Below are 15,109 nucleotides of genomic sequence, written 5' to 3' on the forward strand. Positions count from 1 at the left end.
ATACACTAAGTCCTTGTTCAAAAATTTTTGTAATGGTTAGAAAAAATACACGTAAACGCAGGTTGGGTCCCTACTCGGCTCTGCGGAAAGGTACCTTGATACATACCCAGTGCGAAAGTACGCAAACTCTTGTTCTGAAAGTGAATTACACCTTGGACTGAAACTTGAAACCATTAATTAACACAAATATTTATACTGTGTACAAATCCTGTTCAGAAACTTAAGGAACTGATGGAAACTAAATGAAATAGTCCAACGACGCGCTCGGCAATGTTCAAATGCATAAAAAACTATCGAATTATAAACTACGATTAATGTCGCGCAAACGAAGTTAGTGCAATATTTTAAAGTAATCCGAAGAAAAAATTTCAGTTTGCGTACATAAACACAGTAGGTAATTATGATAATTCTTTACAGCTAAAAGCTCCTCAATTCGAAGCATTCGATTTCAAGGCAAAAACGGCTTTCATTTAAGACACTGAATAACGCCGCATATAAGCATGCAGAGAGTAGAAAAGGCAATCACATGGCAACAATTAAACTTCATAGGACAAGATGGGACTTAGCCAAGTTTCAGCTTCTTGCTTAGATCTTCCTTTTCTTGCAGCATAATCGGAAACCTGGAAAGCGAGAACAAAAATATGATGATTTCTTGAAAAAAAAACAAGACCCATGGCGTCACGTGTTAAACGTTAAGTGTAGTCAAATTTACGTTAAAGTGTTTGAGACAAAGCTAACTTCTTAAGACTACTTTTGCTGCCGAGGCCCCGTTTAATTCCTAAGCAGCTTACTTGATCTTCCGAAATTTTTCCAACTGCAAAGTAGGTGGATTGCGGATGAGCAAAGTACAGACCGCTGACTGAAGCGGCTGGGTTCATGGCGAGCGATTCGGTCAATTCAATGCCCGTGTTTTCTTTTACTTTCATCACTTCCCACATGGTCAATTTCTCCGTGTGATCAGGCTGGCTTGGGTAACCCGGCGCAGGTCTAATTCCCTGTCAGCGTAAACGCATATGATAAATATTGCTTCAAAATAAAAAGAAAAAATGTGGGTATTAAAAGTTTTAGTTGTTAGTTTTGCGGAAGTTGTCAACTGTTTTGAACTTTTTCCAAGATGTGACGTTCACGTATATATACACTTAAATCAATTTCCTTAAAGAATACCCGAGGAAAAAACAAACCTGGTATTTAATCTTATGGAGGTCCCCGGCGGTCATATTCTCCGTGGAAGAGTATGGCCATAAAACTGTCCGTACTTTCTCATGCAGTGCTTCAGCGAAAGCCTGTCACAACAACAACCATAAATGTTTTATCAGTTTCTACACTGCGGCCGTAGCACAGAGAGCAAATGCAATCATTAGGTATACCTCAGCTAGACGATCTGCGAGTGCTTTCACCATAATGCTGCTGTAATCGTCCATTTCTCGTTCAAACTTAGTTGCCAGCTGAGAGGCTCCGAAACAGCTTACTGCAAACATTCCCACGTAATCTCGGAGTCCGGATTGCCTTGGTGCAATAAAGTCAGACAAGCAGTAATATGGATCAGTCGCTTCCGCTTCTTTCTCTGCCTGTTTAGATGATTTTTGTTTCAATTTTACTTTATACAGTTACGTAAGGACCAATCGCAAGAGAAGTAGCGGTGACACATCATAGCTTTCTATGTTACCTGCTGTCTTAAGCCGTACAGCGTTGCCTTTGGCTGCCCTTCTTCCAAGGGATTGTCCGGATCATAAATAACGATATCGTCGCCTTCAGAGTTGGCGGGATAAAAGCCAACGATGCCTTCCATCCTTAAAAGATTCTGATTGCAAATATTCTGCAGCATGCACTTTGCGTCGTTAAATACGCGCAAAGCTTCCTCGCCTGAAAAATTTCGTGGCTTCGTTTTATAACTCTGGCCAAACTTATACATTTATACTATTTAATACAAGGGTGGTGAGGCGTTCTTCTTACCAACGGTTTTATCTTTAAAAATTTTTGGATATCCTCTGTTAGGGTATTTCCCCCGTAACTGCCAGACATCAAAAAAAGGTTTCCAGTCGATGTACGAGAGCAATTTTTCTATGCTGTAGTCATGGAAAGTCTGGGTCCCCGTGAAGTTTGGTTCAAGTATAACAGTGTCGTGCCAATTTACCTTCAAACCTGTTTAGTGAACGTTTAAATTTTATATAAAGACGCGGAATAACATTTAATATGATATGGAATACCAATATGTTGTTCATTCTAATTATGTTCAAATATGCCCCATTTTAATATTTAATTATTTTACATTTACAGGGTTTCATTTTTAACGTAGCTAACCAGCATTTCTGCACTGTTTTAAGGTCAAGTATCTCCTTTCTGACAAAGACTCGTAATGGTCATGTCTAATTTCCTCGTATTCTTCAGAAATTTCTTCAACGAAATCCATTTTTTCTTCATGGTTAAGTAAAGCTGAACACTGTGTAAATATAAATATTTTTGAGTACACTAAGACTAAGGCCGGCATATTACGCACAACTGACAAAGATCATGTAGTTTAGTACAAAACTATGAAGTTTTGAGCACAATTTACAACGTGGGTTAACGTACCACAACCACACTTTTAGATGCATCAAGAACGTGGATTGTCGGTTGGCTGTAACGGGGAGAAATTTTCACAGCAGTATGAGTTCTTGATGTGGTGGCTCCTCCAATCAGCAAGGGCAACTTCAAACCTAAAAGAACCAATTGGCAACTGACATGAAACTTGTGTTACAAACGCACGACTTCAGTATTTCCAAACTCAAGTAGTCCCCAACACTGTGCTTTTAACGTTAACAAACATATACGGCTATGAGAAAAGTGGGCCAGGAACGACCGGTTTTAGAAAAGAAACAGCTTCAAGTTTTCCATATGTACATATATAGAAGCTTGTCACAAGATAAGGCGTTGATAGAACCAAATTAATACAACAATTGCCACCGTAAGAATACAATTACACAGTGCAAGAAATGTGAGTTACAGGTTCAATATCCAATGAGCATGCAGGTTCATGAAAAAGAGCAATCAACAGGTCGAAGGTCACCATACCCAATCTTTCCATTTCCTTTGCAACATGGATCATTTCATCCAAGGAAGGCGTAATCAAGCCCGATAGGCCGACGATGTCTGCTTTTTCTTGGAGCGCAGTTTGAATGATTTTATCGCATGGAGTCATGACGCCGAGGTCAATAACACGATAATTGTTACAGCCCAAGACTACGGCAACGATATTCTTGCCGATATCATGAACGTCTCCCTTAACGGTCGCTATGACTATTGTACCAGCATATGGATTCTGATGGAAAATTGAACAGACTAAATATCTGCATAAAACTATGATTAAGGCCAAGTGCAGGTGTTCATTGTTTAAAATATTGTGTTTCGTGACTTTTTATCTGTTTATTTTTGAGATGTTTTAAAGTTGGCCAAAAAGAATTGTGCAAAGAAAAGCAATTCGCTTGTCATACGTCTTCATCAAAGTCAATTCCCAATGCTGCCATTTCTTTAAATTTTGCTTCCTTTTCTTTTTCCATAAAAGGAATAAGGTGACCAACCGCTTTTTTCATGACACGTGCAGACTTGATCACCTGAAAAATATTACCATTCGCAATAACAACTTTTTCTAAACTTTTCAAAACATATGATTCATACAGATACACAAGGAAAAAATCACAAGACAGGAGCAGACAAACTGTAGCTTTCTATGGGACCTGGACTTCCTATGGACGTTTGTAGAACTAGTTAAAACACTTTGATCGAATTACCTGAGGTAGGAACATTTTCCCCGCTCCAAACAAATCACCAACTATGCTCATGCCCTTCATTAAAGGGCCTTCAATAACATTCAGTGCTTTGGGATAAAGCTCTGAGTTAGACCTACACAGTTCCGTGTCCTCTACAACATACTTGTCAATTCCCTAAATGACAAAATGCATATCAAAAAACAAGCTTTAACTCAATAAAACATAAAGTTTAAACAATAGACTGGTGCCAGTGCCTAAAGACTAACTTATGTCTAAAAACCAATCCATGCAACTGCATGTAGTAGATACTGGAATATGAGGGTTACTTTGATAAGGGAATGTTCGAGTCGATCCTCAACCTTCCATTCTCTCCATTCTTCACTCTCGATTATTTTTTTGCCTCCCTTGCCCTGTGTCTGAGCATATTTCAGCAGCTTTTCCGTTGCCTCGGGGTCTTTGTTCCATAAAATATCTTCACAGAGCTGGAGCAAATCTTTGCTTATGTCATCATATACAGGAAGGTTACCAGCGTTAACAATTCCCATATCCATACCGGCTGCAGAAGATATTTTTTTAGCAAGTTGATTGTGGAGTTTCTACCTATAGAAGGTGGCAAAAATCCTTAAACATTATTTCACATATTTTGTCTAACCAACCTGAGATAGCGTGAAACAAAAACACTGAATGCATTGCCTCCCTAATGGCATCCATTCCACGAAACGAAAACGAAAAATTGGAAAGTCCGCCACTGACTCGACATCCGGGCAGTTTTCCTTTTATCAGCTTGGTGGCGTAAATAAAATTTGCCCCATATTCATTGTGTTCCTCCATACCAGTTCCGATAGTCAAAATGTTTGGGTCAAATATGATGTCGTTGGGGTTAAAGTTCAGATTGTTAACGAGAATGTTATATGATCGTGAACAAATCCTTAGTTTGTCTTCAATGGATGTTGCCTGTTTAAAGAGTAGATCACAACATTATTTTAATTTTTAACCAATAAACATTATGCGGAAAAAACAACTATACATAACAAACAAGGCTAAAACAGTAAGGAAAGAGTGCAAAAGCTTAGGATATCTACTGCTTCAGTTCATTTCATCTTTGCACAGGGGAGTTTCCCATCAAATTCATCACACGATTAACTATACCTGGCCGACTTCATCGAAAGCCATCACAACCACAGCAGCACCAAAACGTTTTATTAATTTAGCTTTCTCCATAAAATCATCCTCTCCTTCTTTTAAACTGATGCTGTTCACAATACACTTTCCCTGGAAGATAAAATTAGCAGATTAAAGTCTTTAGAAAGTCTATGCAGCCTGAAAATCAACACAGATGCTCTGAGCGCCTAAATAAGTAGAAACATTCTTATTCAAAATTACTACAGAGCGATAACAGGCAGCTGATATGTGGTTGACCAGTGGCTCCCAACATGGGGGCCGCAAAGGCGGAGCAGGGGTTTCGTGACTTACATTTTAATTCCTCATAAATAGCCTATTAAATAACAATTTTGAAGTTGGGGTTCGATGAGAAGAGAAATATTGCAGCTATGGGTCCACAAGTAAGAAAAAGTTGAAAACTATTAGATAAATGATATGATTACCTGAGTGCATTTAAGACCAGCAATAATAATATTAAAGTTGGAAGAGTCAATGCAGAGCGGTACTTTTGCCGCGTCGGGTTCAGAACCGATAAGATTGACAAATCGTGGCATTACCACCTTTCCATCTAACATACCTTCATCCATGTTGATGTCGAGTATCTAAATAGCAAAATTGTAAATATCAAGTAAATATAAATCAAATTACACAAATATCAGATTTGTAAAGTGTTTCGAGTAAGTAGTATAAATGGAATAAAATTTGATTTCAAAAGAACCTGAGCTCCCATCTCTACTTGTTGCTTGGCAACCTCTAAAGCTTCTTCAAATTTTCCTTTTTGGATAAGTCGGGCAAATCTGCGTGAACCGGCAACATTGCAACGCTCTCCGATATTTACGAAGTTGGAATACTCATTAATTTTTCTCGGTTCTAATCCGGATAGAAGAAGGCTATTCTGACATAAAACATATAAAATGTGGTAGGTGGCATCCAAACAATTCCTAACGAGAACAATAAAATTAATTTTTATACAGGAATACATTGGATAAAATAACAAAATAAAAATGTCTAGTACTTTATGGGGATTTCTTGGCGGGATCCTTGGCTTACAGAACCTAACCGCGTCAGCAATTGCCTTTATATGACCAGGTGTGGTTCCACAACAACCGCCAACTATGTTGACCAGCCCACTTTGTGCAAACTCCTACAACCAAGTATAAAATAATCCGTTACCGTAAACGCAAGCAAATCCACTTGCATTTCATAACCTAGAAAATGTATATTGTGGCAATGGTAAAATGTCATCAAATAAGAAACAATATCATAAACACCACAAGCTGAAGTGAAGTTGCCAATCTTAAGCATAGAAAAAAAAAACCTTACACCAAGATATTTTGCTGTCATTTCAGGCGTTTCATCATAACCTCCAAATGTGTTAGGCAACCCAGCATTCGGATAACATATGATGAATGCATCAGTGTACATGCTAATTATTTCAATAAATGGTCGCATTTCTAAGGCACCCAGGGCACAGTTTAATCCAATGCTAAGTTGTTCAACATATAAATATTATTGTTTAATTTACTATTAAAGATTTTATGATAAATAATAATAATTAATTGATAAATAACACATAGTATCTGGTGAACCACATTCTGAAAAATGATCCAACTTCACAAGCTATAAATCACACACTTCCTTCCTTTTACTACTTCTTTTTCGAAAAATAAAGTAAGACCTATATATTCTGTCATTGCACAAGCGCAAAGAAACTTACCACATAGGATCTGAGTGAGAGACACTTATGACAAATGCTTCCCCGGTTTGACCTGACAAAGTTCTGCCACTTTTGTCCACTATAGTTCCAGAAATAAAGATGGGCATGCCTTTAAGATGTGCAAAATCTAGCTCCTCAAATATCCCATCAATGGCAAAAAGGGCAGCCTGTCAACAGATTTTACTGTAGTTTTCTCCAAGTAAGGAAATGCTTTTGAATAATTCGAACACTAAAACAACACTGACAAAGAAAAGAAAGATCTTCTGCTATCAAGGTAGTATTGTAATATAAAGTCGAAAAATACCTTTGCATTAGCTGTGTCAAAAATGGTCTCAACTAACAAGACATCAACACCACCCTCCAGAAGACCACGCACTTGCTCTCCGTAAGCTTGAACAAGTTCATCAAATGCTGAAACATGAATATTTTTCGCTAGCATAGCAAAACACAAAATCATTCGTAGTATTTTACCGAATAAATACTTCTAACTTTACAGACAATAAAGCCAAAATATCACACAGTTTATTCCTAATGTAGCAAGTAGCTAATTGCTTAAAGAAATATAAAACTTTATAAATAGATGTATTGGAAAGTGTCATTCATGATCCAAAATGTCAAAATAAACTTACTAATATTTCTATAGTCGGGACGTTCGACCGATGGTGAAACTGATAAGGTTTTATTGGTTGGTCCTACGCTACCAGCAACATACCGTTTTACTCCTGAAACAAAATAATTTTGAAACAAGCAGTAGTTAAGGATCAAAAACAGTCTAATATAAGTATATACATAAAATATGCAATATAGCTAACATATACAAAAACATTAAAATATTTACTGGTGCACTTTTCATAAAAAGTATCACAGTTGTTACATTAACAAAATAAACGATAACTACAGGCACCAATAAAACGTTGTAACTTTTGTATGTACAGTCGAATCCGCTTAATTCGGACACCGGATAACCCGGACAACCGCTTTATTCGGCCAAAATGCTCAGGAACGGAACAAAAGTACAAATTGAACGTAAAAAAATCCTGTTAATTCGGACAATTCTTCACTTAATTCGGACACAGGTTCGCAATTCCATTGTTAGGTTATGAACTTATGACACAATAAACAGTACTTCGTTCGTTTTAAGACAAGATTCAATTGCATTATGAGTGATTATGGTGAAACAATGACGATCCATGCAGTAACAATCGACAATGAACTCATATAACGCCGTGCCAGCTTCATAGTCGCTTTTACTTCGGTACAATTGCGGCCATCTTGTAGGACAAAATTGTACAGAAAAGTTTAACACGAAAATTGAAATTGCTCACTAAAGTAAACGAAGACGTTTTATGCGATCAGTGCGAGTTACTGCAGTATAGCGCAGCTGCAATTCATTTATTACGCAACACTACAGTATTTTAAATGCGTTTTTTGCCTTTATGCATGACCATGAAACGAACAATTGATTTTCCGCTTAATTCGGACAAAGCCGTTTCTCCGCTTAATTCGGCCAAAAGTGAGCGGAACCAAAGTGTCCGAATTAAGCGGAGTCGACTGTATACATATTATGTTGTAACCTTTTTTTGTAAAATGTGTACAAGCACCAATAAAATGTGTTGTTGCTATAACGCGACAGCAAGTGCCAGGTCGTTGGATATTTTGCATTTTCTTGCATAATTTACTTTCTTTCTTTGATTACTTTATATATATATATTTATATATGTTAAAAAAGTCTGTAAAAAAGTCGGTCTGTTAAAAAAGTATCCGACCTTTTAGCACAAAGCACACAACAAAATGAATTTCAGAAATTTTATTTAATCTCCTTTAAAATAATCCTCTGGAGGTCCACACACTTTTCCAGCACTTCTTCCACTTCTGGAAACATACCTTGAATTGCTCCTCCGGAATGCTCAATAGCTCCTCTGTTGATTTTTCTATAGTGTCTTCTCGTGACTGAAATCTTATCTCTTTGAGAGTGGTTTCAAACTTGGGGAAAGTCAGAAATCACAAGGTGCCAAGTCTAGAGAGTAAGAAGCCTGGTGAACGAGTCACATGCCGCTTTTGGCCAGAAAAGATTGGATCACAAGGGCGGATTGAGTGGGTGCATTGTCGTAGTGAAGCTGAAAATTCTTTGCTGGCCACATCTCTGGCCGCTTTATTCGCACAGCTTCACGAAGGCGACGTAGAACTTCCAAATAGTACTCTTTGTTAATTGTCTGGCTTTTTGGTGCATAATCGTGATGCACAACGCCGCAGGAAAAAAAACAGGTCATCATCACTTTAAAATTGCAGCGAACTTGTCATGTTCTTTCGGGCCTTGGAGATTCCACATGCTTCCTTTGCTCCATTGCTGTTGCTCCTTCAGCAGCTTGGGAATGAATTTCGCCAACACTCTACACAGGTGGAAATCCTCGATTAAGATAGAATGAACTGAACCCGTGCTTAATCCCACATCTGCAACGATTTCTCATACTGTTAAACAACGATCTTCCAGTACCAATGTAACCAAGATTTTCCTTAGCCAGGAATCTTCCCGCTCTAACGGCTAGTCACTTAGCCGGTTTTGCCTTGTTAACTTTTAATGGCATTTTACTTAATAAAAACGATCATCTCTCACTAAAACCCAAAACGTAACTGCCCACAACCGTCGCCCAGCCGAGCACAGTACTACACCAAACAAATTCCACGCGATGAAGGAATCAACGTGGAACGTAAAACACGATACTAATTTAGCCTTTGGGGTAACTACGTGAGACGTCACAAGAGATTCGATAAAAACAGGTGTACAAGAACAAGTAAAAGAACATAAACAAGTAAAATACGGCAGACCGTGAACATGCATAAAAACAACACAATGCAAAGAAAAGACGGTGTATAATGTGGTGTCTACAAAACAGGTGCATAAAAATAATCCCGTGACACCAATTGGCAAACTTTCTCAATCATCTCCTCGCTTCGACTTGCGGATGTCCTCCCTGAGCGTGGCTCACTCTCCACTGACATTCGGCCATCTTTAAAGCGATTAAACCATTCCTTTATCTGAGTTGGGCTCAAGGCCTCATCTCCAAAAACGTACTGAATCTTTTGAATTGTTTCAGTTTGACTTTCACCAAGCTTTTGGCAAAACTTGATGCAATGCTTCTGTTCGATGTGTTGTGTTGTGTCATTGAAATGCGATTTTGCGTGAAAAAGCATTGCCGAGCACGTACTATATACCTGCATTTAATGCTTAACACAGAGAGAACGACATGGCCGATCGACTTGAAACGATTCACAAAATATGGAGTAATAGTGACGTAACAATACCCCCAAAAAACTTGGCGCAGGTGGCACTACTTTTGGCAGAAAGAAAAAAGGTCAGATACTTTTTGAACAAACCTCGTATGTATATATATATCTTTATACAGTGGGACCTCGTTAATCCGGACCCCGATGAACCGGAATCCCCGCTATCCGACACAAAACTGCCGGGAACGGATTTCTTCCTATGCATTTTACCCCTTTAATCCGGAAACCCCGCTGTCCGACTCCGACACAAAAGTTTTGGAACAAATGTGCTAAATCAATAGCAATAAAATCCGATAAACCGGATTATTAACAGTTAAGCGAAAATGATTCACGATTGTCCTAATACAGTATTGTTAGTTTGTTGACGAAACAATAGCCGATTATTATCTACGCATAATTACGTTGCGTTGCATAATGACGTTGTAGCAGCGGTGACGGTCCTATTCGTTGTGGCAAGCCACTTTGTTAGTTACAGCTGAGTAAGCCGCACAGCTTTTTAGTCATACTATGAAATACTGTACAGTATTTTAGAAACGAAAAAATAAATTGTTCATCAACACTAACAAACAACGCTTCCGCGGTCGCAAAAAAATACGTACATTACATAGGTTGAGTGCGGCAATCTATTGAAGACATACTGCTGCGACTCAATCGTGCTATCAGCTTTTGATATCGCATTGCGCAAAAATTGGAAACAGGCCTAAGAAAGTTCTAGACTGCTGGTCCCGCCGGAATGCTTCGCCATGCAAGAGCGGTTGTCAAACCGATTTGCGGCCGCATGTTCGTCACTTCTGGCTTAGAGCATTCGTCTTTAATACGGTGGTTCTGGGGTTCGACACTGGGTCGGATCATACAAAAAATATAATTTTATTTTAGTTGCTGTCCAGCCAGAAACTCGGTACTTAGAATTGGAGTAAGGTGCATACTGCGTATCGAACACGGTGCTGCATTTGCAAGATTGATTTTTTACTTTCCAATAATCCGGATACCCCGCTAAACCGACATTTTTTGACGAAACGAAGTGGTCCGGATTAACGAGGTCTCACTGTATACACCCATGCTCTTGCATATTGCTTATTATTTAATGATAATAATTATCAGCACGACTACGTTAGCGAATAGAGTTTCGGCTAATGAAGTTTTATCAATTTTTTATCTGTTGCTTCTTCTGCTGATGATGTGCTATGTTTAGAACAACACTCAACATCACATTTATGTGGAGTCAGACGGTTACAATAGCAACAAGCAAAATACACAAACCAGATAAAAACATCATAGTTTGGTCTAATTAATTCTCATACCTGTGGCAAGAGTCACATCTTCTGCTGCCCGTTTAGCAATTTCAGCTGACTCCCTGTTCAAGCGTCTAACCAGATGCTCCAGTCCATAATCTGCCTGGGCAACTGATGTTCCACTGAATGTATTTGTTTCAATGAAATCAGCTCCCGCTTCCAAATAATCCTGTGTAAACATAACATTGTGTTCGCGGTAAAGATAACATTTTGTGGTATGAGCAAAACATCACGTCAAATTAAAACAAATATGTATATACATTGCAAATGTGTGGTAACAAAGGCAATAAAAATCAACAGTCACAGAATACTGGATAGTTGCAATATATTTTAAGCAGTCAAACCAGATGTTCTCTCATAAAAAAGCTTCGATATTTAGCTTGTAATACTAGAAGGTTACATCAAGAAAGATTTTCCAGTTTAGTCTTACTTTGTGGATCTGGTAAATACTTTCAGGTTGCGTCAACGAAAGAAGGTCGTTGTTTCCCTTTAAGGGGTGAGAATGGGCTACGAATTCCTCTCCGCAAAAATGTTCTTCTTGAAATCTTAAACCCTGTATCATAGTTCCCATTCCCCCATCAAAAACCATGATCCTTTCCTTCAATGTGTTTCGGATCTCATTGGCAGTTGCATGTCCTGAAAATGATAAAAAATCATTGCTGCTGGTTAAACTACTGCACATACGGAAAGTCAAATGCCATTTCTGTGAAAATTTTAGCAATAAAGAGATATCATACAAATACCAGCTTTAAAACAGTAAACAAAAATATCCAATAAGAAAAAATGATTAGGAATGATTAGAAATTACTAAATAAAAATCAAAAGCATTTGATAAAACCAACAAATAATACATTTACATGTGATTGACAAAACACCTGATTGCATTCTTACCTGCCATTGTTTTGCTGTTGTCCACTAAACTAATGTGATGTTTCTGAAATGAGTTTCAGATGGTCAATCTGTTGTTCAACTGGTAAATTGCTCATGGATTTCTGGCACACGTAGTCTTCAGCATATCAAAAGCAACAAGGAAACCTCACTCACATTAAAACTATGAAAGTTATACTGATTTCAATGTCCTGTATTTAAAAAACAAATGTAACGTAAGGGAATGAGGCAGTGTTGATACAAACGAACCATATATCAAAGAAGGACCCGCTGGTAAAAGAAAAATACCGAATAAAGGATTGTCATAAAATAATAAGTAGTAAAGCAAATACGGCCAAAATATGAAGCAAAATTGCAACATATTATGATGTGGATGGCTACAATGACAAATTCGCAAAGTAAAATCAAATTGTATGACAGTCAGAGTTTTTTTTTTCAAATATAAGTGTGAGGCAGTTAGCCTTACGGTATGCGTTTATACTAAAATGAATAGTATTAAACTAGTTTTTATTTTACAGCAATTGAAATCCTATGCAGTTGATTTGCTCAATTTGATGCCACAGTACATGGTCAGCATGCAACCAAAACGTTTGCATGGTGTAAGTTGCGCGTAACTTGCATTTAGAGTAAAGTTTACAATAATAAAGGTTAGTATAAGATGCAAACTTAGTTACTATATTCAGAAATGTTTATTAAACAGAAAAGCTAGGCAATGTCGCAGTATTGTATTTTCTTACAATTTTATCTCTATTGCATAAACAAATACATCTGCTACTCAGCTTAGTTATGAGCACCTATGACTCAAAAAATCGCGGCCGTAACTCGAAAACGATTTGTTGTCTAAATCTACTGAGCAAACGACATCACGAGATACCAAGACAGGAAACCGTCATTTTTAAGCCAAGCCTGATAAAGTTTCCACCAACTTTCAAACCGAATCCCGCTATAAGAGCTGACCATACATGGTACAGCTACACATACTACTCACGCATATCTAGTTTAACAGCTTTCAAACTACACCTTTCCCACCGCCATACGTTTGGCAGACTGGGGGATCACCAGGATCATGAATCGGCTATATAGTATTTACTTAATTCATTAGAGCGGAACAAACAGCTGATGTATAGAAATCATAGTTACGTTCCAGAAATCATACAAATCACATTAAAAAAATTATATTGGCTACTTGTAAATGTTTGTTTCACAGTACTGTATTTAGCGCCAAACCGTAAAGAATCTAGAATTAAATATGACGTAACTATTGCTTCACAGAGTAAATAAACTGTTTTAACCGGTTTACTACAAATTCTACAATTGCAATTATTATGGATCGAAATCTATGACTTCGATACAGGTTGTTTTTGTTTTTCAGAATAATATTATTATTATTATTACTTCTCGAATCATCTTCGGTAGAAAAATTGAATCGCCAATTTGAAGATTTAAAACATTTTTAGGACGAATGTTTCAGCATGTGTGACATTGTAACTATGCACATTGCAGCGGATGAGAACGATCTATCGCCTGGTGCAAGGATTTCTGACTCAGTGATGCACTTCGTCCTCTAGTGGCAAAAAACTTATAAATTTTACGACGAGCCATATCTTTGTATTGTGTGCAGGTTTGGACTCAACACTTGGAGGGTTTGAGCACATTGACGTGCTCTATCACATCAAGTGGATCTCCGATGGGGAATCATATCGCTCTCTAGTGGCGGAAGAAGAAAAACAATTGAATATTTTTAAAACGTTTAGTTTTGTTTGGATGGTTTAGTAACTTTGCATATTAAAGCGTATGGCTAAAATCCTTCACCATGAGGACAGAATATTGAAGGAGTTTATCGTATCGCACTGTAATAATGGAAATGTAACATTACGAATAACTTAAAATCAAGTAATTTCTTTGCACTGAATTTAATGATGATGCTTGACAGCAACTAGATAAAGGAGCCATTTTGCATTATCTATGATAAGAATGCTTTCTAGTGGCGAGAAAGGTTTTTATAGAATAAAATTGTTTCCAAGGGAATCTCTTGGGATTGTGCTAATTGTCATAATTAGTCCGTATTCCTACGAATTCCGGTGCAGATCTGATGATAATATAATGTTATTAGGGTTTTATTTCGTGCTTTTAACAATAAGCACTGGGCTATATTTTTGTCGTGTTCAGTATTTTATTTCAAACCAACATTAAAATGTTTTTTATGTTTGATACTTTTCTCCGATTTCAATCCATATCGAGATTGACTCAATGTCTCGTTTACTATTATAATGCCCTTTTGGTCAGTGTTTAACAGAGCTGTTGTGACCAGAGACTGGGTTCTTGTACGTTTAACTTGAATGATATCCAAATTGAAAAAACTAATGTTTATATTTTCCATAAATGGTTTGTTTCGAACGTTTAAGAAGTGAATAGAGCGACTACACTACAGTGACTAGCCGTTATAGCAAGAAGTTTCCCAGACATAGGAATTTAGCGTGACAATTGCGCTGAAAAACTGCGACCTTGCACAGATTTCGAAGCGAGCATCATGCGGCGGTTTGCTAAAAGTAAATCTTTTTATTCATAACTGCCATTGATCACAAATTCCCACGCCATGATAGCTGAGAGTGTGCTCATATCGCTACCGATAATATGTTGAAAGTACAGTTAAATGGCCGGAAAATTGTTCTTCGTTTGTCTAGTTCCGGTGATTTAAAAGCGCTTAGTGATGTACAACATTGCCATCGGTCAATATTTGCAAAAACAAGTAAAACAAGTTTAGTTTATTGAAGTAGAAAAATGAAGTTTGTATAACGTTTATTGAATTATTATGATAAAATTTTACTTCTATGTAATGCAGCATAATGAAGTTTTAATTGTTCTTGTAATACCTTTGATGCTACAAAACAAAGTTAGTGTTTTAAAAGTTATGCTGATAAATGCAAATAACTTCTATATAACTACATTAACATGCGTCGCCATACTTCTGAAACGGAGTTGGTTTGCGAATTGTCACAAATATTGACGTTTCGTCACCT

General features: G+C 37.4%; 1 protein-coding gene across 1 annotated transcript; it reads right to left on the minus strand.

Moving 5' to 3' along the window:
• Nucleotides 1-189: 189 nt before the first annotated feature.
• LOC143459732 (methionine synthase-like) lies at nucleotides 190-12,299 on the minus strand. The gene is made up of 24 exons (XM_076956989.1): nucleotides 12,093-12,299; nucleotides 11,632-11,837; nucleotides 11,211-11,370; nucleotides 7,254-7,346; nucleotides 6,929-7,035; nucleotides 6,625-6,791; nucleotides 6,231-6,393; nucleotides 5,923-6,051; nucleotides 5,626-5,802; nucleotides 5,351-5,509; nucleotides 4,896-5,018; nucleotides 4,403-4,700; nucleotides 4,073-4,302; nucleotides 3,768-3,920; nucleotides 3,471-3,590; nucleotides 3,052-3,298; nucleotides 2,572-2,696; nucleotides 2,302-2,440; nucleotides 1,954-2,142; nucleotides 1,667-1,863; nucleotides 1,368-1,568; nucleotides 1,182-1,283; nucleotides 792-995; nucleotides 190-620 (listed from the first exon to the last, which is right to left on the minus strand). Exons 1-24 carry the CDS (start codon nucleotides 12,097-12,099, stop codon nucleotides 537-539), a joined length of 3,780 nt encoding a protein of 1,259 aa, XP_076813104.1. The 5' UTR covers nucleotides 12,100-12,299; the 3' UTR covers nucleotides 190-536.
• Between the last annotated feature and the right edge of the window lie 2,810 nt (nucleotides 12,300-15,109).

This window comes from Clavelina lepadiformis, chromosome 5, assembly GCF_947623445.1.
Source record: "Clavelina lepadiformis chromosome 5, kaClaLepa1.1, whole genome shotgun sequence".
Classification (NCBI taxonomy): domain Eukaryota; kingdom Metazoa; phylum Chordata; class Ascidiacea; order Aplousobranchia; family Clavelinidae; genus Clavelina; species Clavelina lepadiformis.